The following is a 27,784-nucleotide window of genomic DNA, read 5'->3' as shown; positions in this document are numbered from 1 at the left end:
GATGAGGAAAAATGAGCATGTCAGCATATGCCTTCTGAAATTTGGGGAATTTTTGTGTTAACTTTGCCTGGCTGGGGAAACTCCATTTGTTTTGCTTTGTAGCGGTCAACTGGCAACTGAGGCTCAAAACTGAACCTTATATAAACAAATACAATTAATAACATAAATCTTTTGAGAGGTTGATAACGGCCAATGACAGTTTGAGAAAAGCACCTACAGTCATCATCAATTTAGAGTTCTACTGCATCCCGTTGAGGCAGAAAAGCAGCCGAATGTGGAAGAATGGTTCCCTCTACTGGTTGCTGCTGTGTAGTGAACTCTACTTCACCTGCATTTCTTCAAGATGCAGCAATAGTTCGGTAGCGCCAAATCGGATTAATCAATTGATCATACCCGTCTAGTGGCTTCTTTAGAGCTGTCGATCTGCATTGCCAATAATAACCACCCATTGAGATTTAGTTTTTGACTGCAGCCCGTTTAGGCAGCAAACCTGTTGTGCCCAAATGAACCGCCTTGATGTCATGAACTCCATAATGCCCTCCACGGTTTCAAGGTGCAGCAACTTTCGGATTAGCCATTCTTAAAAGCAAGTAATGCATTGGTCAGACCCGACTAGCCACTTCTTTTGCGAGTGACCTGGATTATTGAGTGTCAGTTAGACTTTGACTGATTTATGGTTCCAGCTCCCGGCTGGTAGGCTTGAAAGCCAAAATGAGGACCTCCACGTGCACAACAGTGAACATTTCTGGAACCTCTTGTAAACTTTTAGTGTTGGGAAGAATTCCAACGGCCCGATGCAGCTTGGCCGCAGGCTGCACCAAGTGACTCATCGGGCAGTCTGGCAGACCATCACAAATGTTTAGACCGAGAGAGTTTTGTTTATCAGCTTCCCTGCCCACCTACTTCCACAAAAACAACACCAGAACATCTGCATTAAAAAAAAAAAAAAAAAAAAAAAGATGCTACCCTCTTAGGCACTTTCAACCGCAGATGACAAATTTTCTTCCTGGTTCACCTGAAATTGAAAAAACAAAAACAAAATCTTAACGGAAAATGAAGAACCTTTTTTTTTCTGGTCTATCAAAGTTGAGACTTTCATGAATGCTGACAAGCAGCTCCAGACCCATCAATATGTTTTCCGATCATTAAAAAAAAAAAAAAAATGCATACAAAAAGTGGATTGCTCCAGCCAAGTTCTTTCTTTACTGGGTCTAAAAGGAAAATTCTTCTTGGAATGTCAGTAGCTCCAAACCTATCGATGCCTTTGCCTCCTTGTGACCAATTCTGGTAGGTTTGTCTTCAGTCCATCTTTGAGTACTGGGAGGAATTCCAATACCCCAATGCCACCGATACCTCAAGTTTGACGGCTTGGCTGAAGGCCTTGCAAGGTGACTCATTGGCCCGTCTGGTAGACCATCACAAATGTTTAGACGTGGACATTGTTGAGACTTGTAGATTGTCATTTATTGGTTTCCCTGCCCACTTTTGAAAGGTTAGATAGTTCTTCACAAATGGTGGTGCAACTCCAGACCCGTCAATGCCCTTGCCTCCTTGTTCATGTCACTTGAAGAGAGGACAAATCAAAGTTAAAACCATTCTGAATTGTGATATCATCCTTCTGACTAGCAGGGGAAAAAATATTGTCCAATTTATTGTCCAGTTTATTTTGATATTCCCCAATCTTCGTGAGGTAAGTGGAATACTGCAAAAGAAATTTTTGAAAAACAAAAAAGTTTTTATTTTTTAAGCTATGATGTGTCCACTACAGAAGGACATTTTTTAAAACTTAAATGCTAGGCTCAACTACAGTTAAAATAATTGAAACAATATTTTAATGTGTTCTTAAGACTTTTATAGAAAACATGCTAACAACATTTAAAGCCTAAATTTGTTCAATAAAAAGTGTTATACAATTACAGTACTTTTCCTCTTCCCTAAAAAAAAAAGTGCTTCCACCGAGGGAAGCCCCACCCCTACACATTTGGTATCATTGGAAAGCTCTGAATGTCCCCTATAGAGCACAGGAGGAGTTAATTCAATCGTATGCACTGGGTGGGAAATATTCAGGTTTAAAAAGGTCCACTACAGAGGACAAATTTGAATTGTTAGTAGTCAGGAGGTTACGTAAAAAAAAAAAGTGAGTGGCTCCAGACTCGATGCGTTTCCCTCTTCCATCTACTGAGGGTGAGAGGGAAATTTTCTGGAAGGCTTTAGAGGAAGATGGCGCCAAACCCTGTAAGTTGATGGCTAAGCTGGAGGTCAAACTAGGTGACTTGTCGGGCAGGCTGGCAGACCATCACGAATGTTTAAACGTGGAGATTGTTTAGACGTGGAAATTGTTGTTTATCGGCCTCCCTGACCACTTTTTGAGAGGTTGGAAATTTGACTCCATCACAAATGGTGGCATTTTTTTCCAGACCCGTTGAGGCCCTTGCCTTATTCTTCAGCTGACTTGAAAAGTCTTGTAGGAAACTGAGGAGTGCGATTGTATAAAAAAGGGAGCAGCTTCAGACCTGTCGATGCGTTTACCTCTTTGTTCTCGGCATTCCAACACCCCGTTACCGCCGTTCCTTGCAAGTTGATGACTTTGTCTTAGGCCACTCAAGGTGACTCGTCGGGCAGTCTGGCAGCCCATCACAAAAGTTTAGACGTGGAGATTGTTGTTTATCGGCTTCCCTGCCCACCTGGTTGCGGATCTTCTTTAGGACTGTTTATTTTCTTAGGGCCCTCGAACAAAACAATCGACCATCTGCGCCCAAAAAGAAAAGCACTACCCGTTGAGGCGCTTTCATCGGCAGATTCCATTATCACGGAATGCCTCTGCTGTGATAAATTCATCTAAGTGGGTTTAGGCCTGTCTTAGTGGCGTTAAAACCTATTGTGAACTTTCCTAATTCCCCTTAAAAGATTGCGGCGGACCTCGCCGCCCCCACCTACTCCGAGCCCGACTCTCTCGCTGAGCAGAAGGTGAACGTAAAACCCTGCTTCGCGCCGGGCCAAAGCATCCTCGAGGAGCTGCGGCCCTCAGGGAGCTTATCATGTCGGGGGTAATCCGAGGAGGAGGAGGAGCAATAGTTGGAGCGGTCGGGGGGAGGCGAGCAAAGGCAGGCAGATACGCTCGCCGTCCCACTTCTACCGTCTCACAGCTGCGGACGAGATGCTGATGCCCACCACCTTCCAAACTTTTCCTTCCCGCGCGGATCCGCTCGGAGAGCTATGAAAGTCCCAGGAATGCCGATTTGGATCTTTCCCGCAAAGGAGCGCGAGTGATAAAAAAAAAAGAAAAGGAAAAGACGCGCAAAGGGCTCGAATCAAGTCCGGACAGCTCCCTCTCCGGAGGGCGCAGCCGAGTCGGGATGCGCGTTCCTCACCCGTCAACACGGTGATGGACTTTCCTGGTGGAGGTCAGCCCGAGACAAACGCCACACAGATAAATCTGGATTAGCCGGCCCGAACGGTAAGGACGCCGCATCTCCTTTTGTCGGCCTTAAGCCGGCCGAGCTTATGGCCGAGGCGTTTTGGTGTTGCGCCCCGGCGAGGCCCAGCACACGCCGGGATTAATCTCAATCGCGGCAGGAAACCTCCACGCTCGGCCCACTCTTGTCATAGAATGCCAATGACGCAATTTTACGTTTTCTCGCATCCCACTCATTTTGGAAGCCGCTTTTGGCCAATCATCATCATCATCCTGTTTAGCTCGTTAGAGTGGAAGCATTTTTGGTCCACGGCATGTGTGCATGCAAACAGCAGAACCACGTGATTTCTCTGAGCCACTTTGGCAAAGAAAAATAATGCCAATAACACCTCTTTTAAAATGTATTGAAAATTTATAAATTACAACGTCGGTTATTTAAAAATTGTACGTTTATTCAGTGATCTTATAAAGCAAAATATTTTTTGGGGGGGAGGGGGGGGGGAAATGACACAAGACATAAAAGATCAAAGTGACATCTCAATAAATACAAATAAATATGAACTATTTTTTAATAAAACTGTTCATTTACTTAATGTAGTCATTTAAATTAAATATTACAACTTGGCCTTTGTTCCCAAGTTTATTCTGGGGACTCTATACAGAAAAAACACATGTTAATGTTAATTTTGTTGTTAGGTTTAGGGTTAACATTTTGTTTGACACATTTCTTTTAACTGTAAAAATAAAATCTAGCAAGCTCTGTTAAGTTATTGCTTATGAATTCAAATAAATATTCTCAGAATAATTAAATAAAAAGACAAGTGTACTAAAATTGTACAATTATTTATTTATTTATTACATGAAATTAAGCATCTAATTTCTGGTATTTATTTAAATTACACCAGTTATTATGGGAAGTCGAAATACTGAAATTTTGTTTGTACTTGAATAGAAAACAGTTCATAAATTTGGACATTAAAAAAGTCAATCAACATAAATATATATTCTAAAAAACAATTAGTCAATAAATACAATATAATCTATGACTCAAATAAAATGTAATAGATTAGAAATTGGGGAAAAAATGCATTCTACACAAATAAAATAATATATAACTGGAAATATCAAATCAAGCGTGATAAATATAATCTTGAAATTACATAAGAAAATACAATAACACGAAATCCAATTTCTCATTCATAAATGTCGAGCATGAAATGACAGCGTTGAAACGGTGGCGTTTGATTGAGTGTGATGGCACTCATCCACGACTAATGACACGTCGTCCCGTCCACGCCTCCACTAAATCACACAGCTGACAAGTTCAAGTGTGAGAAAAAGTGGAGGGAGGGAGCCGAGTCCGACGCTTCGCTTGATTCGACCTCCGCACAGAAAGTAGTTTTTGTTGTTTTAAAGCTATAGTAAGCAGGCAAAATGTCATCATGTTTCCTGGGCTCGCACTTGCCCGTGCTTGCATGTGTTTGCGAGCGCCGTTTCCAATCCGACGCGAGTCAGTCTGCGTCAAAATCACTTTTCCACGTCGGTTTTGCAATAAAAGCAACATTTGCTCTCGTTTGTGTGCAACTTTCGCTAACAAGCGCCAGCCGCGCTGCAAACATCCCGCTGACTCAAGCGCTCGGCTTAATTTAGAACAGCCAATCTAGCCCCAGTATAGCCACTTTATTTCAGAGACTGGCATCGGAGCCAAAGAGGGTGGCTCCAGACCCGTTGGTGCGTTTGCCTTTTGGTTATCCAGACCCGTCGAGGCACTCACGTCCTTATATTTCTGACTTGACTTGAAAAGTCTTGTAGAAAGGCAAGGTTATGGCTGACGTTTGTGTAGAAAGGATGAAAATGATGAGCGGCTTCAGACCCGTCGAGGCATTTCCTTCCTTGTTCTTCAGACTTAAGAAGAAAAGCAGAGTAGGAAGATGAAGAACAAATCAACTTTTTGACTCCTGCCAAAATGCTTGTGTTAACAAACACTCATTCCAGAAGCTTAGAGAATTTGAATTTAACGAAATCAAATGGTGTTATCTCCATACCCGTCGAGGCACTTGTTTCTGTGGACCTGTGGAGGTGCGCCAGACACGTTGAGGTACCTGCTTCCTTGTTCTCTATGCTTAGATGGAAGATTAAGAACTAACCAACTTTTTAGGTAGCGGCTAACAAGGAAGACTCCATCACAAATGGTGGTTTGGCTCCAGACCCGTCATGGTCCTCACTTTTTTGTTCTCCAGACCAATTGACATACCCTTGTCACTGTTCTCTAAATTTTCAAAGAAAAGTCTAGTAGGAAGATAAAAGGCCAACCAAATTTTGAGTAGGTTGGTCGGAAGGTAGTCACAAATGGTGGTTTAGTTTCAGACCCATCGAGGTTCTCTCTCCCACATTCTCCAGACCCATCAAAGTGCCCGCTTCCTTGGTCTCCAGAGTTAAAAAGAAAAGTCTAATAGAAAGAAAACGACCCAAACAATTTTTTGGTTAGGAAGCTTGAATTGATTGCAAATAATGGTGTAGCTCCATACCCGTTGAGGCGTTCGTTTATTCATTCTCCTGACTTGTAAAAAGAAGTCTTGTAGCCCCATTTTTGGAAAGTTAGACAGTTAAGTCAAGTTAAGATGGCTAGAAGGTTGAATCGATCATAAATGATGATGCAGTAAACTGACAGCCTCCAGACCTATCCAGGTGCTCCTGTACTCATTCTGCAGACCCATTGAGGTGAACATTCCCCGGACTACAAAGTCCAGTATGAAGACGTTAGAAGAAGAGCGGACTCAAACTTTCAGTTTCATTTAGACTGACCAATACGGCCGCGGAAGATCTACTTTGTTTTCTGTCTCCAGACCTGTCACTGCATTTGCCTCCTTGTTCTCCGAACGTGCCATGTCGGAACGTGAAGAGTCAATTTTACAGAAGTTTCGGAAGTTAAATTCATCACGAACGATGTTGCGGCAAACTGACTGACTTAAGAGCTATTGAGGCACTCGCTTCCCCGTTCTCCAATTTTTAGGAGATTAAAAGAGTGAATCTGACACAAATTGTGATGCGGCAAAATGAGCATCTCCAGACCCGTCTAGGCGTATATCACAACATGTGATCTTCTTCCCCAGATGACTCAAGCAGTCGTGCTTGATCTTTTGTTTCAAGTCTACATTTAGAACAGCCAATCCTGTCTCCGGATATCCACTTTATGCGAGAACCTCTCCAGACCCGTTGAGGCATCTCATGAATAAAGCAAGGTCTTGCAAGGAACGTGTTAGTGCTCTAGTACTGAACTGAAGCACACTAAAGTGTATCTAAAGGAAAGGCCTGGTCGGTGCAGCCAGGTGTTCACCCACGTGACAGCAGATAAAGCCGACTGCAGGCATTAGTGCTAATCCCGCCCTGATCTTTGGAATATGTCCCTGTTACCTCTGCGAGCACTCTGCTCCTGGCCCACCTGCCGCTGACTCGGGAGGCCAAAGGTAAGACCACGCCTCCCAGCGGGAGTCCCCCTTTCTTTTATTTTTTTTCACACGACGACACAAAATAGGTGCCAATTTCACGACTCGTTTGTTTAGGGCGCTATCGCAATCTTCCGCGTCTTGATTACAGGCCGAAGTGCACCGCGCGTTCAAACCTGCAGGTTTCATATCAAGAGCCATTATGTAAAGTGGATTATCAGGTGTTATGCCACGGGGAGCGTGCAGCGTCTGACTTTGTGGTCACGCCACATGACCCGGGGAGGTCACGGTCGTAAAAAAAGAGGGGGAAAAAAGCCGCTATCTCCTCCGCACAAAGAGACACTTCATACCCGACCTTCAGAAGCGTCTTCATGTCACGTCGGTGCCTCATCTTCCTCCAGGCGGCTCGGCACTCGCCCAATCATTCCTCGTTAATTGTACGCAAGACGGATAATGGCATCTTTGAGCGCCCCCAACAAGAGAGTTCCTTTTTTCGCGGTGCCCTAAACGCCTCATGCGTCAGGAATGGCGTTAAAACGGCAAAAGAAAAGGACGGCCTCGCAAGTGGCGTGTGAGCGGCGAGAGATACTGTCACCGAGCCAAAATGCAGACCAAAGATATGAATCGAAGACTTTATTTAGCTTTGCACGCTCGTGTCACGTTTGGGTGCGTTTGTGAGTGACGTGTTCCAAATGGACGCACATCACACGCTGCAAAAACGCATCACGCGTCTGAGTCACAAAGGGGAGGAAAAAAGTTCATTTGGAAATATAGAATGGATTGGAAAAATAACATCTAGCAAATAATTTCATTCAATAAAACATTTTGTTGTGGAGAAAAAAAAATTAAATATGAATTTTATTTTATTATTTTTGAAAATTGTAGTGTACTTTTTTATAAAAAAAAAAGAAGACGTTTTTGCTAAGTATTGTAAACGTTTGTGTCATTCCTTTTATTATAAAAAAAATACTAATATTTGAATTTGCTAAAAGTGTTTTATTTTTATTTCTATTGTATAACATTTTGCATGTATCTAAAATGTTTTACGGCTTAATCCTCCAGCACTCCCACCTCCCTTGTGACAATAGATGGTTCAGAGAATGAAAATGTTCAAATAATAAAGCAAAAATAATAATAATAATAAAATAAAATATTTCTTTGCTAGATTTCCTCTTTCTAAATGTTTTAAACTCTTTCTAAACGTATTATTAGACAATTGCTTCTTCAATTCTAGGCTAATTATTTAAAAAATAAATTATTCATTACACTGTTATATATATTTACATTTTGAGAAGTAATTTAAAAAAAATTCTTTACTAAAAAATATATCTTTAAATATACATACATACATAGGCTACATACATATATATTAGTAATCTGGCAATAGCCTGGCAACATCTGGTACCTCTCCACCACAGTAATTTCATCGGAAAAAGGCGGGACATTCTGTAATAATTCCGACATCCTACACGTTTGTTTTATAACCAATCACGGCCACAGGTGAAAATTTCGTGTTCGTTCTTGTCGAAGGGGGGGAAAACACGAACATATTACCAGCTAGAAGTGCACGAAGCGCCTCACGCTGTTCAATATTCAACAAGGAAACGGTGAGTAATTCTGCAAGAACAGAATTAATTGTAGCATCCATTCGTCCATGTTGGGTTTGGTTGTTAGCCCTTCCTGGTTTCGTCTCAGTTGCATATCCCGCCCCCAACCACAATGTCGCTCTGTGATTGGTCCGAATGGTGGTTGTCTGCGGGAGCGGTACAAGATGTATTCTCCGGAGTTTGTCAACTCACAAATACCGCGAGAATTCATCTTGCGAGATCTAAATTGATGTGTCGAATCTGCTGCTCTCTATCATTCATTTGCATTTACCTAAAGTCATTGCTAGCTTCTGATTGGTTGGTGCTAGTCAGCTGATAGGGATCAGGAAGTGTTGGCATTCTTGCTGCCGTGTATGACGAGTAAAGTTTAAATTAAGAATGAATCTGAATCCATCCTGCCTTTTCATTTTATTAACAGTCCCATTAACTACCAACGAATCCTCAAATGATTAAACTATAGCTACGCCACGTGTATCTCTCGTAAGTTTCTGAGGTTTTTTTTCTTGCAAATCTGCCACTTCAGAAAGTCGCAAATTTGCCACTTTCTAAACTTGCAAATTTTCGAGTTTTTGTCTCGTAAATTTTCCATTTTAGAAAGTCGCAAATTTGCCACTTTCTAAACTTACAAATTTGCGAGTTTTTGTCTCGCAAATTTTCCAGTTTAGAAAGTGGCAAATTTGCGACTTTCTAAAGTAGCAAATTAGGCAAGTTTGTTTTTTTTTTTCAGAATATTGCCACACCCCCATCTAAAAAATATATATATATCTACTTATACGTGTACTGTACTAAAACTATTTTTAAATGAAAACTCCAAATATTTTAAAACTGTGTCAAATCAAAGTATTTTCGTAAATATTATATATTATTTCTACCTTTTTGCGTAGCAAAGTTATTCAAATAAATTGAATTTATATAACAAATCACAAATTGTTTACCCAGCATGTTTATCTTTATTTATCCAATATTTGACAATTATATGATATCGTTAAAACCCATTTGAATGTGAATAAAGGACTTCATTTCATTTAATTCAATTCGTATGCCTCACCAAACCGGCGCTCAGCACATGCGCAGTGATACTTTCAGTTCGTTCTACAGTGACTCAGGTCTGATTGGCCGGAGGGATAACGTTGAGTCTCTGCCCAGAAGCATCCTCGTCAGGTCAAAACAAAAACAAAAGGCCAAAATACAGGTGGGAGTTTTGAGGACAAAATTCCCATCACACATGAGCAGAAGCTCAGAGATGTTAATTGATTGATTGATTGTTGACTTAATTTATATATAATCTAGCGTTTATTTTTGAGGGAAATAAGTCAGACTTTATACCAGTTAAAAGAGATGTTACTGATCTGGATGGTCGAAAAGTGTGCCTGTTGCCCTCTGGTGGTTGTGAGTAGCAACAGGGATGACAGGAAAGCAGTCTGATTGGACGCTAAATCAGCGCTTTGATCTCCCCGTGATGGCGGGTCGTCATCACTTTAATGCCCACCAGCTTGTTTTGAACTCACCACACACAAAAAGTCCAGAAAAAGACTTTTTTTTATTTGTTTGTTTGTTTATGTGACATTTGTATCGAACTAACAGGGACCAGGATGGTATTAGCATTCTTACAATTCTTGGCTGAGTTTTCACGGTCAGCCTCAAACACGCTAAACGATCCTCGGAGACTGTCAGTGGCTCCACACATGTGCTTCTCAGCGAAACACACACACAAAATCAGCGCTTTCCCCCCGTATTTTCCTGAATTTGTTTTTGTGCGAGGGCCTCGTCGGCTTCTTTTATTTTTGTTTGTCGATGACTTTACCTGCTGCTTCCTCTCCTTCTCCTCACGGGGTTCCTCCTTCCTCATCCTCCTGGCCGGTCGGCGCGCTGGCTGGCAAACATCAGCGCCGGTTTTCCGGAAGCCGAGCGCTCATCCGTGTCGTTGCCTGTCAGTCCTCATTCCTGAGAAAACACTTTCAGGTACACCTGCTCTCGGGTTGGCGTTGTATCTTGCAACCGTGTCACCTGCAGTGCACAACGCAGCTGTTTCAAATAATGATGACTGAGTAACGCAACCAAAATACAGAGATACAAGTGGGTTTATTTTTTTCTTTGATTTAAGCATACTTGACATTCGATGTTTTAATATTAATATTTTATTACGTGTTTTCCATCTAGAAATTGTTACACTTTCAGACTGGAAGCTAAGTGAATAACTATGCCTGCTACATTAGCGTCAATGCTAGCACTAACACAACATAAGGTATCCTGACTGGTCCACCAATAAAAGTATCCAAAAAATAGGTCACAGTAGCAAAGACAGCGACACTATTCTCCTTATTACACGCCAGTGTAGCATTAGCATGATTCGTAAGGTGTCACATCATTTACATATGCTTTAATGGCAATTTTCCGCACGTATGTGTCAGTGTGTGCTACATAGACATGTATGAACACAATCCAGTCTGGCAAAACACTTTTAAGGGCCAGTCTGGATTTGCTGTTAGATACTGACAGACAGTTACTTATTTCCGGCTCGAGGGAAATGATTTTTTTTTTTTTTTTTTTTTGCAAGTGACATGATAAGAAAAATGTGAAGCCGTCAATGCACAAGGGAACATGCAGGATAGCGATTGTGAAAGGTGGGCTAAAAAAAATAAATAAATAAAATAGCTAGTTAAAAAAAATGTTTATGTATGCATAAGGCCTCAAGGTTGAAAGATTTACGAAACATCCAACCAACCTGCCTACACTTTATTTCCTCCTCTCCCTCCTTGGGCATGACTGAAATGTTGGGAGTCGATCACGCTACATTCTCAGGTGTTACCAAGTGAGAGTATGTTGGAAACCAGGAAGAAGTGGAATTGTGGGTACAAAAGTGTAACCCCCCAACCCCCCCACCCCCCACCCCAATCCTACCCTCAACCCCATTCATAAAACCTAAACCCTTTTAGAGGGAAAGTTAATCTCTCCTCCCCTTCTCCCTTTTTTGGTTGTGGGTGGACAAATTGATCCAATCAGAGAGGTTTACCAGCCTACTTACTACGCCCCTTTATTTAGAACTTTTTATTAATTACCGGCATGTATCACGTGATGTACGCCGGTCATTAACACAAGAGCAATTGCAGAAGTATAAACCAGGCTTTAGACCAACCCAAATACCAACTTAACCCTTTACAGTTTACACAATCACATGGCCCAAAGATGAACCGGACTCTAACTCGACCAATCCCAACCCTGAACATTGAGCATTACCTTAACCCAGAACCTCACACAAACTCTCGCCCCTTTACTAACAACTAACACAATAAATTATGGGTTGGCATTGATAGTGGATATTAGGGCTGGGTATTGCCGCCAACCTCACGATACGATACGTATCACGATACAGGGGTCATGATACGATACGTATCGCGATACATATGTATCCCAATACATGATCTTCAAGGCGATACGTATCGCGATATTTTACATTAATTGACTTGCATTTTACAATAACTGTCATATAAAAAATGTTTTTGTTATAGTAGGTCTTGTGGTTCACCACCTAGCGTGCCTGCTTTAAATTTGTACGCACTGCAGAGCAGGGAGCAGTTTTCACCGACACACCGGGAAAATTTATTAATAGGCATGAGCCGATATGACCAAAAATATCAAAGTATTAACTCTTGGACCGCCAAAAACGTTTAATAACGATCAGTAAAATCACGACAGATGCCGCCATAAACGTTAAATTACTTCAACTAAGTTTTTTATTTATTTATTCATTTATTTATTTATTTATTTTCTCAGTGCAACGTCTAAGTGCAGTGCTGCCTGGTAAATGGGTTGTGGAATAAAAAATATCCACTAACTATAGCCAGCAGGTGGAAGCATTGTATCTCTTTTCGTGAATGAGCAAAGCCTTTGTCATATCAAAGTTTTTTGATAACGCGTGGCAGTAAAAGAGTTAAAGTCAACGAGCAATATCCATTCTGACGCCTGCGTATCGATACGTGTATCGTGATGAGGCCCGCAACGATATATTGCCGTATCGATTTTTTGAGCACACCCCTAGTGGATATAGTCTTTTATGATGGAGTTACCCAAAGCTCATGAAATGTGATTTCTACATGGGATGCTAATTTATGAAAATGAAAGCAGACACACAACCCTATTGTTGCATTCTTTTGACACCCGAGTGATGGTTTGCATTTTTCTTCTTCTCTTGCCAGCGTCTCAATGCTCCTCTACGCTCTAAGATGAAGTTATGGAAAAGTGCTACTTTTGCCTGCATGCTCTGTGGCGCCGCCCTGTCTATCATCCTCATTAAAAACATGGACACCACTGCTGGACAGCCAAAAGCAAAGACCAAACACCAAACCTCATCTTCCTCCTCATCCTCATCCTCATTCTCCTCGCGGCATCCGCCGTTCTCAGGAACTCCATCCTCCTCGCCGGCGGCCACCTGGTCCGGTTCGCTTCATCGGAGGACACGCTCAACAGACAACATGAACTCCCTCCTCTCAGAGTGTAAGACCCACCTTCACCATCATCATCATCATCATGCTGCTAAGTGCTAATCGAATGTGTTAGAAGAGGTACATAAACGCGTTACACAACCCTGAACCAAAACCCGAGCTCCCATCCCTCCATCCGTCCATTTTCTAGACCATTTATCCTCACGTGGGTTGGTACCCTGAACTGGTAGCTAGCCAATCATTTGATTTGATTTGATTTGATTTATTGAACATATAAACAAGCAAACAGCAGAAAAACACAATTTAAAAAGAAAAGAAAAGAGAACCCCATAAAATCATCAATCAATCACAGTTTACATGTTCAAAAGGGAGTAGGAAGAAGTTAAAAACCTATCTAGTCCTACCCCTTATACATTGTATATTTAGGCTTATTTAATATTTAATACAATACTAGTTTAATATTTTTTTTTAATAAAATGTATAAACCTGGTTTTGTATACAAGTGCACTTAGACATGCGTGCATTTGCCAATAACATATATACATGAATTTCCTAGACATATCAAGTATTTTGATTGTACATTATTAAACTGCAAATACTGATATCTATTATCCAAATAACTTTTGATCCATTTATATGCTAAACCTCTTATGCCATGTCGCTCTAATTTAGTCATTAACATAGAATGATCTATGGTGTCAAAAGCTTTTTTTAAATCCATAAAAATCCCAACAGTACATTTTTTATTATCTATGTTGTTAGATATTGCTTCTATGAGTTCCATGACTGCCAGTGAGGTGGTTTGTTTTTCTCTCAATCACAAGAATATATAGATAAACAACCATTCGCACTCGCATTCACAACTAAGAATGAGTTGGAGTTTTCAGTGGACCTGTTTTTGCAAAGTGGGAGGAAGCAGAAGCACCTGGGGAAAAAAACAGTTCAAGCACAGGGAGCACATACAAAAGCCAGAAGGAGGATTTGAACCTCCAACGTCAGAACTGTGAGGCAAATGTGCCAACCACTCTGGTAGTGTGTCGCCCATGAGAATCACCTCACGTGATCCTAAACATTAACCCTAACCCGAAACCCAAACATAACCCAAATCTTGCCCTAACCCCACCTGACCCCTAAACCGTATCCCACAAAGTGCGTAAACGTGTAAAAGCTATGCTACATGACATCACGCTACAAGCAGTCACCGCAGCACGTTCGAGCAGGTTTTAATGTCGTGCAATAATCTGCAGGCAATTAACGCCTCATATTTCTCAGCTTATGCTACCTTCACAAACGTGTACACAAGTTATTTTTATGAAGAAACCTTCCACACTGCAGGGTACAACGAATGAAATCACTATCAACAATCAAGATGGTAGTCAACAGCAAAATGTGTTCACAATTTGAACCTGTGCCAGAGCAACAAGTTGCTAAGACCGAGTCTCAAGTCTGACGAAAGTCATCAGTGACAATTTGAATCATCATTTGGGGTTGACAAGATAACCATTAGTGATAGACCGATATGGTTTTTTCAAGGCCGATACCGATACAGATTATTTGTAGTCAAGTCGGCCGATAACCGATATTTCAAGCCGATATTCATTTGCAATAAAATGGGGAGGGGGGGGAATTCTTTCAAACTATATATAATTTCTCACTGAGTAACAAATTCATGTGAATGTAGCTCATTTGGGGTTTTTGTTAGGGTTCGTAAAAACGTTTCAAAAAGATTTTCGCGGTGAAAAATTGTGTGAATATGTTCCAAATGTGTTTACGACAAAAAAAAACTGACTGCGAACATCTTACAAATCCTGATGAAAACCCCAAATTCGCTACGTTCGCAAGTATTCCCTGCTCAGTGAGCTTTATCGGCCTTCAGATTAAAAAAATGGCCGATGCCGATATTTGTCAAAATGCCAAATATCGGCGCCGATAATCGGCCGGGGCCGATTATCGGTCTATCCCTAACCATAATACTCGTAGTCCTTACAAAGAAAGACCACAAACTATAAACATAACCCTAATCCCGAAACAATAAATGTAATCAAATTCAACTCCAACTCAATACTCAACTCCCAACTCGAGCACATAAACCCAACCCTGAGCAACACAAACTGTGAACCCAACCATAATTCCAACCCTACCAAAACTCTAACATTTCCTAACAATTACCATTAGCCAAAACGCAACACACTAACTCCGAACCAAAGCCTAGCTGAATTTACCTTCATTTATTTTACTTCATTAATGCTTAATTTTTACTTCAGTGAGGTTGGTAAATGTCTGAATTTGCACATACCTATTTTATATATTTTTTTTTTCCAATTTGATATTCATACACTGATTACAAATTAAGTCAGAGTAATTATTTTTACTCAAGTAATTATTTAGAGGACTACTTTTCACGCAACATCCCAAACTTTAACAATAACGAAGTAAACCTACCCTTACACTCAAGTCAAGTCAAGTCAAGTCAAGTCAAGTCAAGTCAAGTTTATTTATATAGCCCTTAATCACACAATAGTCGACACGAACAACACGATTAGTGTTGTTCCGATACCGATACTGGTATCGGCAGAGGTGCCGATACTGCATTAAAACAGTGGTATCGGTATCGGTGACTACTCACAAGTAACATGCCAATACCATTAATTCCAACGCTAATATATAATTTTGGATGCAGCATTTTGTGTCTTGCTGGTGCACGACATTCACTGATATTTGACATGTTCACTGCATGCCGATATAAGATATCCTATTGGCCCTTGAATGCTCTGAGCCAATGGCAGGACAGCTTTTTCATGTTGAGGAAAAAAAACCTTAAGTATCGGTATGGTATCGGTATCGGCCGATACTGCAAAGCTGGGTATCGGTATCGGTATCGGGAGCCAAAAAACGGTATCGGAACAACACTAGTAACGACATCCCTTGATCAAACCACAAAAGAGCAAGGAAAAACAAAAACAAAAAAACTCTCAAAACAACACATAAACTCAACAACACCTAAAAATCACAACCTCAAAGTAAACCCCAATCGTATCTAAACCCTTGTAGGAGTTCTTTTATTTGCACACAACTCCAACATCCTATCAACTCTTCTTTCCTTCTGGCATCTTCTCCCCAGTGTCCATGATGTTCCAGAGCTTCACAGAAGGTGAGCTTCAGCACGTGGTGGGGACTTTACTGGACGGGAAACGGCGGAAAAACCGCGATCAAAGCCAGACCCGAAGGACTAAAAGAGCGCGGCGGGCCAAGCCGTGCTCGGTGAGGGAACTGGAGCTGACGGTGAGCGAGCTGGGCCTGGGATACGACAGCGACGAGACGGTGATGCTGCGCTACTGCAGCGGCAAGTGCACGGCGCAGAGGCGCAACTACGACATCACCATGGAGCACATGATGAGGACAGGCTTCCGGAAGAAAGGTCGCAAGGACAAGGTGGGCAACGGCCCCTGCTGCCGGCCCACCGCCTTCGAGAAGGACTTCTCCTTCCTGGATAACCGGAGTCGCTACCACACCATACAGAACATTTCGGCCAAGTATTGCGGCTGCGTATGACCCCGCTCGGGGGAAGACTCTCTTCTTCATGCTGCTCGAAGCTCTTCCAACATGGAATACAAACTCAAGATCAGGAATATGTTCAGAAGGATAACAAGTCAACGGACAAGCGGGCAGGCAGTGACTGCTAGCCACACTTTTTTGTATGATCTTTTCTATCTGTGTAGTAACACTGTAAAAAAAAATACGAAAAAACGGTGTCACAGCTCTGTAGTGGCATTACGTGCGTGATGTGTCGTAGTACCGTGTGATTGATGCTGAGTCACGGCCCAAGAAGTCCGACGCTGTCACGCCATTTCACGCTGTGACCGCGGCCCAAATAGCTTTAGCAACATTGGCTAACATTGCTAACTATATGCTAACATCGGCAGCAGACATTAGCTTCTTTTTGACATTTTCACTTTGTAATCATCTGGAAACACACTCAAAATCATATGAACATTGAAAATCATCAAGCACCCCAAGTCTAACCTAGAATTCTATTGATTCGTCAACATATCTGACACAAGATGACTGAAGTGGCTCGAAATCATATGTACACTAGAAGTCGACAAGAAGCTCAAGTCTAACACGAGTTGCTACATCATCAGCACAACATCGTTGTCCTCGATGACATTTCCACTTTCTACAGCTTTCGACACGTTTTGCCAACAGACCCACCAGGATTATTTGTTACCCCATCCCAGACTCAAGATGGCAACAGTATCTAAACCCTAATCATTACACCAACTCTTACACCGCATGCGGGTGCGTTGCGTCGCCACTCCGTCTTGACTTCGTGCTCCCGACACGTCAATTTTTTGGACAACGCAAGATGGCTGCGCACAGCTGCGGTCCGGCAGCTCCGTTGCCGACAACTTCCCGTCGTGTCTCGCGTGGTCGCGCGTGGTCGTGTGGCATTAAAAACTCATCTCAAATTTATTTATAAAGCGCTTTAAAACCCGCACGCATGTGGTGACGGTGTAATCCCGGCGTAATTTTAAAGGCAAAGTCAACTTTGTCCCTCAAGATTTTTATTCATCTGCGCAAGAATTGCTTAATTTTGAATTTTGGGGTTTAAATGTATTTTCTTTGTTCATCTCTCAGTGTTTTATTTATTTAGCCAAGCAAGAATCTATTGACTTTGAGTCATATCCAATCCAGTGTAAACGGGTTCTCAGGAAAAGTCCTTTTTTCCCCATAAGTGCTTGTTCCTCAAGCTGTTGGATTTCCTCATCCGAGCAAGAATGTATTCATGTCGAGTCATATCGAAGTCAGCTTATGCTAAGTTCAGAGTCAAAATCATATATTTGTTGCAACCACTTGTTCCTCAAGCCAACTTTATTTCTTTCGCTGAGCAAGAGTCTGTTGATTTTCAGTCCTGACGGCGTCAGTGGAAGTTGGGTTGAAGCAAAGTCACATCCAGTTTTTCCTGTCATTGCTTGTTCCTGAAACTATTTTATTTCTTTATCTGAGCAAGAAGCTATTGATTTTGAAGCATATCAAAGGCATACATGTGCAACCCAGCAGAGTCTAAATATTATTTTAATCTTATATACACAAGGGAGTACTTGTGAGAGAACAACTTGCTGGAACAAGCGAGTTGTGTGTTTTTGACACTTATCATGGAGCGAAAGAGCAAAGAGGATTTGGAGTGCAGATGACATCGAAGGAATGCGCCGCAGAAACAATTAAAACAATTCGGGCCTCCTCGTTACAAGTGCATGACTCATTGGCTTGGCAACAATTAAAAGAATAACACGGAGGGAAAAAAAGGAAGAGTGAAAGAAAGATGCTGTCCAGACTTGTCGGTCTCGCCTCCACCAACTGACTGTTTGCTTCGGTTTTTGTTGTCTCGCTTTGCCGCGCGTTCTCCCAAGTCTCGCTGCACACGGGCGTTGTTGGGAATTGTTTGCGGCTTTTTTTTTTTTTTTTTTTTTTGTGACAGGAATTTGTGTCTGCATCAGACCCACACAAACCGCAATCCTCCAGATTACTTCATCACAACATGGACGCTAAATCACCTTATAAGTTTAATTAAAGTCATAAATTAACTATTGCGCTCATTGTATTATATCTTCTGTGGGGTCATTTTTGTTTGTTTGTTTGTTTTGCTTCGTTCATGTTACTGATTGCAGTGTTATTCCACATGAAAGTCTATTGTTGTTGAATTGGATCACTATCTTCTATTTGACTCCAGATTTATTTATTGTGTTTTGTGTAGTTGACTATAAGGCCTATAAGACCTCCTTGCATGCATTCATGATCAAAGTGGCTCCCTGAAGCGAGGATGGGATTTTCATTGTTTCCCAATCCCAAACTATAACACTTATTCCAAACACACCTTAATCCTTATTGAAGATGATTCTAATCTAAACTCTAACCCCAACCATAATTTAACCCTAACCTCACAAACACAGCCCAAATTCTCCTGAACCCTGTCATCCCAACCCTTTGACCAACCGTGACCGCCATCACAAATTATCCAAGGCAGCAGCAATCAAGCAAATATTTTTTCATTATATAAATATGTACATTTGTGAAGTTTTTACAGACAAAAGCTTCCCCACCCCGGCGCTTCAGTCATACCCACAAAACGGTCTTTTTTATTTTATTTTATTTTATTTCAACAAAAAAAAAAAAAAACTTTCCCCACCAAAACCAAACACTTTAATTATCCTTCCGCGCACAATTGCCAAAGACTTGTAATGACAATTTAAAACAAAAGCATCTCAAGTATCCGTCTGATTGCAAACCTTCTGGATATAATTTGCGGACGTTTACACCAGCGGTGCTTTCAGGTAACCCGAACCGTTGGTTGTTTGCGCTCATCCCTAAAATTCACGCCGCCATCCAAAGACCCGTCAGGAGCCCACTCAGCTTAGCGGGAAAAACAAGCTGTCGTTGTGAACGCTGAAGCGTCACCTTTTGCCCTCTTGTGTGCTTTTGTGTTTTGAAACGGGCAGTGCATCGTTATTGTAGTTGATATTGTATATTTATTTGGGAAGTAAATTATGGTTCTGCGTATTTATTTAGTTTACACACACCCAGACAAGCTTGTTCACATGAAGCAACTGTGCCAAACCAATGTTTGTTATCATTCTATACTGACTGCTGAATAAACATCATTTCACAGGTAGCTATGCTGTGCCGTGATCATTTATCTATCCCAAATGTTACATCATGGCACACTTGCTCAAAATAGTTGCTCTCCCGCGTGGACAAATGAGTGAATCGCATCTTAATCACCGACTAAGCTGGCAAGAGCCAAATTGATCATGTGATCAAAGGAGTTCGCAACATGATCAATCTAGGAACCAGCGGTTCAGATTGGTGAAAATCAGCGTGCTCGGTACAAGATGGATTCTCATGGGTTTGTGAACTCGCAGGCAAGGTGACTCACTGACAATATTTTCCCAATCGTTGTTGTCAGAACCGAATAAAGGGATGTCATACAAACCAAGGTCAAGGAATTCCGTAAAAAAAAAAAAAAAATGACGTCATCCGCGTTTGGTTTCATGAGTGAACTTGGATTGACTTTTTGGGTGTGTTACGTTGCTGAGCATGAAAATGTCGAGCGACTCCCGAGCGAGCAGCACACGCAACGGGCGGCACATCTCCCGTCCTGACTTTTCCCCGCTGTAGATATTTGGACTTGTTATGACAGGAGGATGTAATTGCATTGCCATCAACAATTCCTGACACATTCCGAGAAAGCGTCGATGGAAGTGTGTCATGCTGAGTGACGTGCATGCGGATTGGTTGACGTGGCAACCAGGTTGATGCCAGCCAGGGCTGCCTGCGAGCTGTTCTTCCTGTTGCTGTGGCGACCAAATAACTTGTTTTTGTGTATGTTTACCACGGCAAGTTGATTTCAAGTGACAATATGTGTATTTCACAAAGCAGGTTGAAGTGAGAAACCTGAGTAAAGAAACCATGATAAGTGGGAAACTCGTTTCAGAAAGGGAGGTAGCTGAAACCAGAGGATAAGAGGGAACTCGAGCCTGTTTCATAAAAAGAGGTCATTTAAGCTCTCGGTTAGTTACCGTAGGAACATCAACCAAACTTGGTCGGTAGCAGGTTTGTCACAATGAACCTCGAGTTTTTCCCTGTTCCCGCCTCCTTTCAGCCACACACGACAATTCATTTCCTCATTCACTCATTTTTTTATTTATTATTATTTTTTATTTTTTTTTATAAAGACATGTTCAAATTCGACATTTGATCGCATTAAGATTTTTGGTTGAAAGGGGCAAAAAAATAATAATAATTAAAAAAAAGCAGAGGGCGGTGCCGCGCTCGGCTTCCCCGTTGCCATGGTGACTCGACGAATCGGGGCTCCATTGAGGCGGTCTATTAACTGTGGGATTGAGTCCCGGTGAGACTACTCAGCGTTGATATCACTCACTGGAATCAGCTGTGCTGGAACCGAAAACGCAGAGTTTCCTATCTGAGGGTATGTCAGCTCGTTCAGTGTTAATCGCACAGTTTGTTGAGCCTCCTTTGTGAAACACACCCAATATGTGGGAGCTATATTGAAATCGAGTGTTCTACAGTAAATCAGGCAAAAAAACAAAAATAAAATCAGATTTTTTTGGGAAGAAAAGTATGTTTTGAAGGGGAAAAAAATACATTTTCCGTTATATTTCGAGTTTAAATAGTTTTCGGAGGAGAAAGTAATATAATTGGGGGGATATTTTTGAGGGGAAAATATATTTGGAAGTTGGAAAAATATATATATTGAAAAATAATTTAAGGAAAATCCCCCAAAGGTTCAAGATTTGTAAGACAAAAGTCATAGGTAAAGGCAACTCATTTAAATTTAAAGTAATTTGCAAAAGAAAACATGTTTTTAAAAGCAAAATGTCATTTATTTTCAAATTTCCTTGAAAAGTTGCAATTATCCATCCATCCATTTTCTTAACCACTTGCTCCTCACAAGGCTCACGGGGGTGCTGGAGCCTATCTGTCTTCGGGTAGTAGGCGGGGTACACCCTGAACTAGTTGCCAGCCAATAATTTGCAATTATTTTCAAGAAAAAAGTTGGAGTTTGTGCAAAATGCAATTACTCCACTCTGCATTTTTTAAAGTAGAGGTTTTATGCCTATACAGTATTTTTTATTTTATTTATTTATTTTTTTGGGGTGCATTTTCAATACAATTTTTTTTTTTTTTTATTAAACAGGAAAACATTTTTTTGTTTGTTTTTTGTTCTAATCTCCAAAGGTTGTACAAATGCAATTCCAACAAAGTTGGGATGTTGTGTTCAAAATGAATACAAACAGAATACAATGATTTGTAAATCATGTTCAACCTATATTGAATTGAATACACTATAAAGATATTTAATATTCAAACTGGTAAACTTGATTGATTTTAGCAAGAGCACCTTTTTTTTTTTTTTTACAACATTCAATAAACGTTTATGAACTGAAGACACGAATTGTTGAAGCTTTGTAGGTGGAATTCTCCCATTCTTGCTTAATGTACAGCTAGTCAACAGTCCAGCATCTCTGCTCTCGTATTTTATGCTTCATAATGTGCAGTTCACACATTTTCGATGGGAGACGGGTATGGACTGCAGGCAGGCCAGTCTAGTACCCGGACTCTTTTCCTACGAAGCCACGCTGTTGTAAAGTGCAGAATGTGCTTTTGAACTTTTTGTCTAGAGCAGTCTGGATGGGTTTTTTTTCTCCTCTTTGGCCTGGAGGAAAGAACGAAAAATAATTTGAAATGTGGACTCATCAGACCACAGAACACTTTTCCACTTTGCATCAGTCCATCTCTGTTGAGCTCGGGCCCGGTGGCGTTTGTGGGTTTTGTTGATAAATGGCTTTTGCTTTGCATTGCAGACTTTTTAGTGGCACCGAAATGCATTTACTAGCAGTTTTCAGAAGTGTTCCTGAGCCTATGTGGTGATATCCCATTGATGTCGGTTTTAATGCAATGCCGCCTGAGGGATCAAAGGTCACAGACATTCAATGTTACTCTTTTTTCTAATTTCAGAACCCTTTGATATTAGAGAACATAGATGATGAAATCCCTAAATTCGTTGCAATTGCACGTTGATGGAACATTGTCCTTGAACTGTTTGACTAACCCACGACCCAAATGATGGATGGTTCCATGTGAGTGAAGAAAAGGCAGCGAGAAACTGACGTCACTGCCACTTCGAGCCACTCATGTTGTCACATCCAACATGGAGTCCGCCACGCCTCTTCCCTGTCATCACACCTCCCCACTTGTAATAAAATCAACTATGTCAAGAATGTACCCTCCTTCTATTTACAGGAAGAAGAGCGACAAAGACGTATCAACTGCATTTTTTGATGTCATTTCCAGACTGTGTGTGGGTCTCAGGCAGCGCACCCCCCCCGGAAAAAAAAAAAAAGCATTACAATGTTTATAACAGCTGTGACTTTCTTTTGCTGCGGAGATAAACAGTTATTTCCGCTCGCCGACGACCACTGCCGTCAATGTGAAAACAACACCAGCGCTTTGGAGCCAAACAAGAGTAAAAAAAAAAAATTAAAAAAAAAATAAAAAAAATTGGTGTTCTCATATCAAAGAAATTTTGCTCCATAACAAAGAATGAACTGATGTTTTTGTTTTGTTTTTCTCAGGAGTCCTGCCTGTCTATCGCCGAAAGACTTTTTCCTTTTTTGTGGCAACACCAAACCAGTACATCCTCTGCTGGGCCTTTTCAGGACGGAGATGGTGCTAGTCTCCCACAACAAGTCCTGAGAGATTGTAATTGCCAGGAACTTGAAGGTCTTGACAGTTGACACAGGGCAGCTGGACAGTATGAGGGGCAGCTGTGACGGACGGCGCTTCCTGAAGTCCGCGATCATCTCTACAGTGTTGAGTGCCAAGTTGTGTTGGTCACACCAGAGCACCAGCTGCTCCACTTCCTGTCCACATGCAGCCTCATCACCGTCGGTGATGAGGCTGATGATTGTGGTGTCATCTGCAAACTTCAGGAGTTTGAAGGATGGCAGCGTTGAGGTGCAGTCGTTGGCAGTGGTGCAAGGACACTGTTATGTTTTGGGCTTGGATCCCAAACACGCAGACACCAATAAGATTTTAACTCTTTATTCACATAACATCGAAAGGTGTAGAACAAACTTGACTAGATGAAAAACAACGAAACGTATCAAGAATCATGAGACGCTAAGCTAACTTGGGCCGTGGAGTTGCAAAGAGGAACAGAGGTAATAATCCGACAAAAAAAAACCCACATTTCTCAGACAGCTCATTTCGACAGTGAATCGATCTGATTGGTTGTGGCTAGACATGTGGGTAACAGGACTGACATGGAATTATCTGATTGGCTCTTGACTAGATAAAGAGATTAAAGATTCCTGACATCACATAGCTTCAGACATCACATAGCGTATTACCAGTTGAAACTAGATGCTGATTACATCAGTTCAGAACAGACACTTAACCTCACGGTCATGACCCAAAATAACCCTTGCATGACCCTAGTCACGACAGTAAGCATAACCCTTGCATGACCCAAACATAACCCTGGTATGACCCAGTCATGACAGACACAAACAAGCATGTCCATACGTGCACTTGGAACCAGGGCATCCTAGGCCGCGGTTCGATGGTTAGTTTTGTGGTAGGACGGGGGGAAAAAAAATTTGATTTTTGGGTTGTCTATTTTCCAAGCAGAAACTTGGATATTTTCATGAAAAATGTCATAGTTTTGAGAAAACTGTTATTTATTTTCAGTTAAAAAAATAATAATTAATTAAAAAAATATGTATATTACCATGAAAAAACATATACTACTACTGTATTCATATTTGCAAGAAAAACGTATTTTTTTTTAAGAAAAAATGTATTTTCAAGATTTTTTTTTTCTGGGGAAAAAAAGGTCTATATTTCCTCCCAGTATAGTACTGACATTAAAATAACAAACAAAAAATAAAACAGTCCTATATTTACGCTATCATACATTAACTAGAAAAAAAATCACGTTTTAAAGAAAAAATATATATTTTCAAGAAAATATTTGGATTCTTTAGACGCTCATTGAGCTGCTGGTGTTTTGGATGAATTTACTTTTGAGGCACCATTTTTCAGAAATTTCTTGTACTGAACACCGAGACACTTTCATATACACATTTTTAACGTTTTATTTGTCGCCATAGATTCCAAGAGGAAAGCCTACTCACCACAGGACACGATGAAGTCAGCGTAAACAAGACATTTCTTATTAACTGCATTGGCAGGATGTGCAATAAACACAGCAGACTTACACACACATACACGTACACACCACTATTGTGGGGGCTACGATGACAACAATCCCATGGTGACTTGGAAAGACCCCAAGAGTCAGAACCACAGCAGGTGTTCCTCCTCAGCGCGAGTGTTGTAATATTAATAATAATACATACTAATAATAATGAAGTGACTGCTTTACAGCCTTGCTGTGTAATTACATGTGTTGGATTTATAGCCCAAGCTTTTAGGGAGAAGGCGTCAGCACGCAGACGCATCACTCGCGGGAGACATTTTACACAGCGACTCCCCAGATGTAATCGCAGTACACTCTTACCACTTAACTCTTATCAACGACCAGGCCTTAAAAACAACAATAAGCGCTGCTCATGACAGGAAATGAGGGAAAGTTGTAGCTGTTAAAGTCCAGTGGGGGAAAAAAATGTCATTTTCACTGAGCAACATGAAATTTGGTAGGTGTGTCTATCTTAACTCATTCACTGCCATTGACGGCAAAAGACGTCGAATGATGCATTTTTGCTGGGCTGGCAGTGAATGTGTTAAGTAGACCCACAAAAAAAAACTCACAAGGATTCATGTCAATAAATGCATCAAAAGTCTGCCATTTTGGTTTGAAGCGGCCATTTTACAGTCGGTTCATTTTGGTGGAAATTTCCGCTTGGTAGCATTATTAGAATATTCCTGAAAATTAAGCCAGTTTTATTGCGCAACATCAGATTTGGTCTGTGTGTTGATGTTAAGAAGATGCACACAAAAAAATTCAAGAAGTCCAAAAATGCACAAGAACCCATTTTGGTTTGAAGAGGCCACTATGGTTCATTTTGGGGGGAATACATTAGGTATCATCCCCTGGAATTGATATTGACATCCGCAAACTACTAAGAGTAGACCCACAAAACAAACAAACAAACAAACAAACAAAAGACTCATGTACCCATACCTGCAAACACCCAGATGGCTACCATTTTGGTAATAATGTACATTTGGTATAGCATCCCCAGGACTCTTTTCAAAATTCAGCACCTCAAGGCAGATTGATATAGAAAGTCATGAAGAGACCCACCAAAAAACTTCAAGAACTCATGCCTGAAAATGCACAAGAAGTCAACTATTTTAGTCATTTTAGAATGGTTACCATTCAAAATCAGTAGTTTGTTGTCCTTGAAGGTTTGAATTAAGTTGGGAGGTTCAAAACAGTTTCCTGATTTGGCATTCAGCACTCAGGCATAAAAAGTCAACACAGAAAGATAGCGACTGTCACTGACAAACTTTAAGCGCTACTTGAAGCTAATCCGCTAGCATCTCAGTCTGGCTAGCTTTTCAAATCAATGACAATCAGTGGCAGAAGACGCAGTGACAACAATCAGTTTAGCTGCTGGAATAAGAAGTCGAAGCCACAGGAAGCGTCGTCATGATGTTGCTTAACTTGAAAAGAATGGCGTCCATTCTGCGAGAGCGTTGCGTGTGTGCGTTTGAGGCACAGAGGAGGTCTGTGTTCTGGTTTTGATGTCCTACCATCTTTGAGGTGCTTCCAGCAAAGCACAGGCAACTGTGTAGACATTTTAAATTTGTGGGTCTTGCAGTCGACTTGTATCGTTCCGCTTCATGTCCGTTTCTGTTTTCCGTCTGGTTTTGTGCTCCATTGTGCCTCCAAAAGATCTCGAAAACAACCAATGTTGGTTTTGATGATAATTTGTTCCAGGCTGTCGCTAACAATGTGTATGAAGGGACATTGACAAGGCACAATTGTGAGGTATGCTCCTTCACAAGACACGCACACACACGCACCCCCACACACACAACATTTCCACATGATTGTCATCATTATAAAAACAACAACAACAACAACATATGATTAACATGTAAACCTCCCCACAAGTCAAACTGGGATTTGTTTTTCTTTTTTTGTTTGGCAAGTAAGAGGCCTTAAATCAATGTGGCATAGACATGGACCTTGTTTGTCACTCGGTGGCGCCCCCTGGTGAAATGAGGAGAATAAACAAGTTTTAAACGACTTCAGCGGGATACAGAAAACCACATGATTATGAGCAGTTGACACTCCTGTAAAATTAGTTTTCACTACCCACATTAATAGCTAAAAATGTAACTATACCCCAAATTGTGATTTGAAAACACTTTAACATAATTTCAAACAAAAAGCCGAAAACACTTCTGTAATCTGACATTTGACCTCAGCTAGTTTACGCTTACATCATTTAAAAAAAAAAATTGTCAGGTTCTTGACTTAATGTAACTGTGGACTAGGAAGATCAGTCAAGCGAATGACGCGTAACTAAACTAATTGGTGACATCGTATTAATTAGCCTATTCGCCAGTGAAATTGTATTTGGTTCAAACGATCCGGGAATGTTGTGAAGTCGACTTTCCTGGAGCTTCTTCTCCAGACAGACGGATCGGGAAGGACTTTTATTTGCTCCTTTTAAGGAAGCGAATGACTCAGCGCGGAACCATCAGTTAGTCTTTATGGGGGCGATCGAGTTCTCGTTTTCATCATTTTATTTTACTTGAGCTTTGACGCAGCACCTGCTGTTAAAATCCGAGCCTGCTCGGGAGTGTGTGACTGACTTGTGCACAAATTCCAACTCCCCCTTACAGTGGTCCCATAAATCCTCCTTGTAACTTTTAAAAACCTCCTTTTTTTTTTTTTTTTTCTTTCTTAAATCAGACTTCTTCAGAGGAACTTTCCGGCTTTTCTCAGGTGACGCTGCTTCACTACTGAGTCAAAACATGCCACAGCTGACTGCACACCAGAGGAAAAGTGGACCTGTTGGTAATTGGTTGCAATTTGTACTCAATTCAAACAGTGCGACAGGTTCAGACATTCACCACCCGCCCTCCCATATTAGGCGCTTGTCAGTGTGACATGATGGCGCATGCTTGAAACTTGTCCAAAGTTTTTTTTTTTTTTTTTTTTACGGAACATTCAGGAGCTGCACATGCAAAAAGGCTTTTATGTTGCAATGACTTCCATCTGGTGGGAAATGCTGGAACGTTCTTAAATAGTGAATTTCATGCAACTCACCTGCCCAGTGGTGCATTCGGGATACTTCATTAAATAAGAATTCA

The 27,784-nt window shown here is 41.1% G+C and overlaps 2 protein-coding genes across 5 annotated transcripts in view; one reads left to right on the top strand and one right to left on the bottom strand.

Moving 5' to 3' along the window:
* The window catches only part of LOC144020339 (ras-related protein Rab-8A-like), a 316,622-nt gene that overhangs the window by 215,138 nt on the left and 73,700 nt on the right, over window positions 1–27,784 (bottom strand). The gene's annotated exons all lie outside the window — the stretch shown is intronic.
* LOC144020251 (uncharacterized) lies at window positions 3,100–19,580 on the top strand. Of its 4 annotated transcripts, XM_077523552.1 has the most exons (4): window positions 3,100–3,457; window positions 10,356–10,430; window positions 12,665–12,962; window positions 16,032–19,580. In XM_077523552.1, exons 3-4 carry the CDS (start codon window positions 12,692–12,694, stop codon window positions 16,460–16,462), a joined length of 702 nt encoding a protein of 233 aa, XP_077379678.1. In that variant the 5' UTR covers window positions 3,100–3,457; window positions 10,356–10,430; window positions 12,665–12,691; the 3' UTR covers window positions 16,463–19,580. The 4 variants fall into 4 exon arrangements, with proteins under 4 accessions (XP_077379678.1, XP_077379672.1, XP_077379689.1 ...); XM_077523546.1 differs by lacking the exon at window positions 10,356–10,430; XM_077523563.1 differs by lacking the exons at window positions 3,100–3,457; window positions 10,356–10,430 and adding an exon at window positions 8,354–8,468.

Source organism: Festucalex cinctus, chromosome 1, assembly GCF_051991245.1.
Source record: "Festucalex cinctus isolate MCC-2025b chromosome 1, RoL_Fcin_1.0, whole genome shotgun sequence".
Classification (NCBI taxonomy): Eukaryota; Metazoa; Chordata; class Actinopteri; order Syngnathiformes; family Syngnathidae; genus Festucalex; species Festucalex cinctus.
Note: the sequence above shows the minus strand (reverse complement) of the source record. Positions and strands in the feature narration are given on the sequence as shown.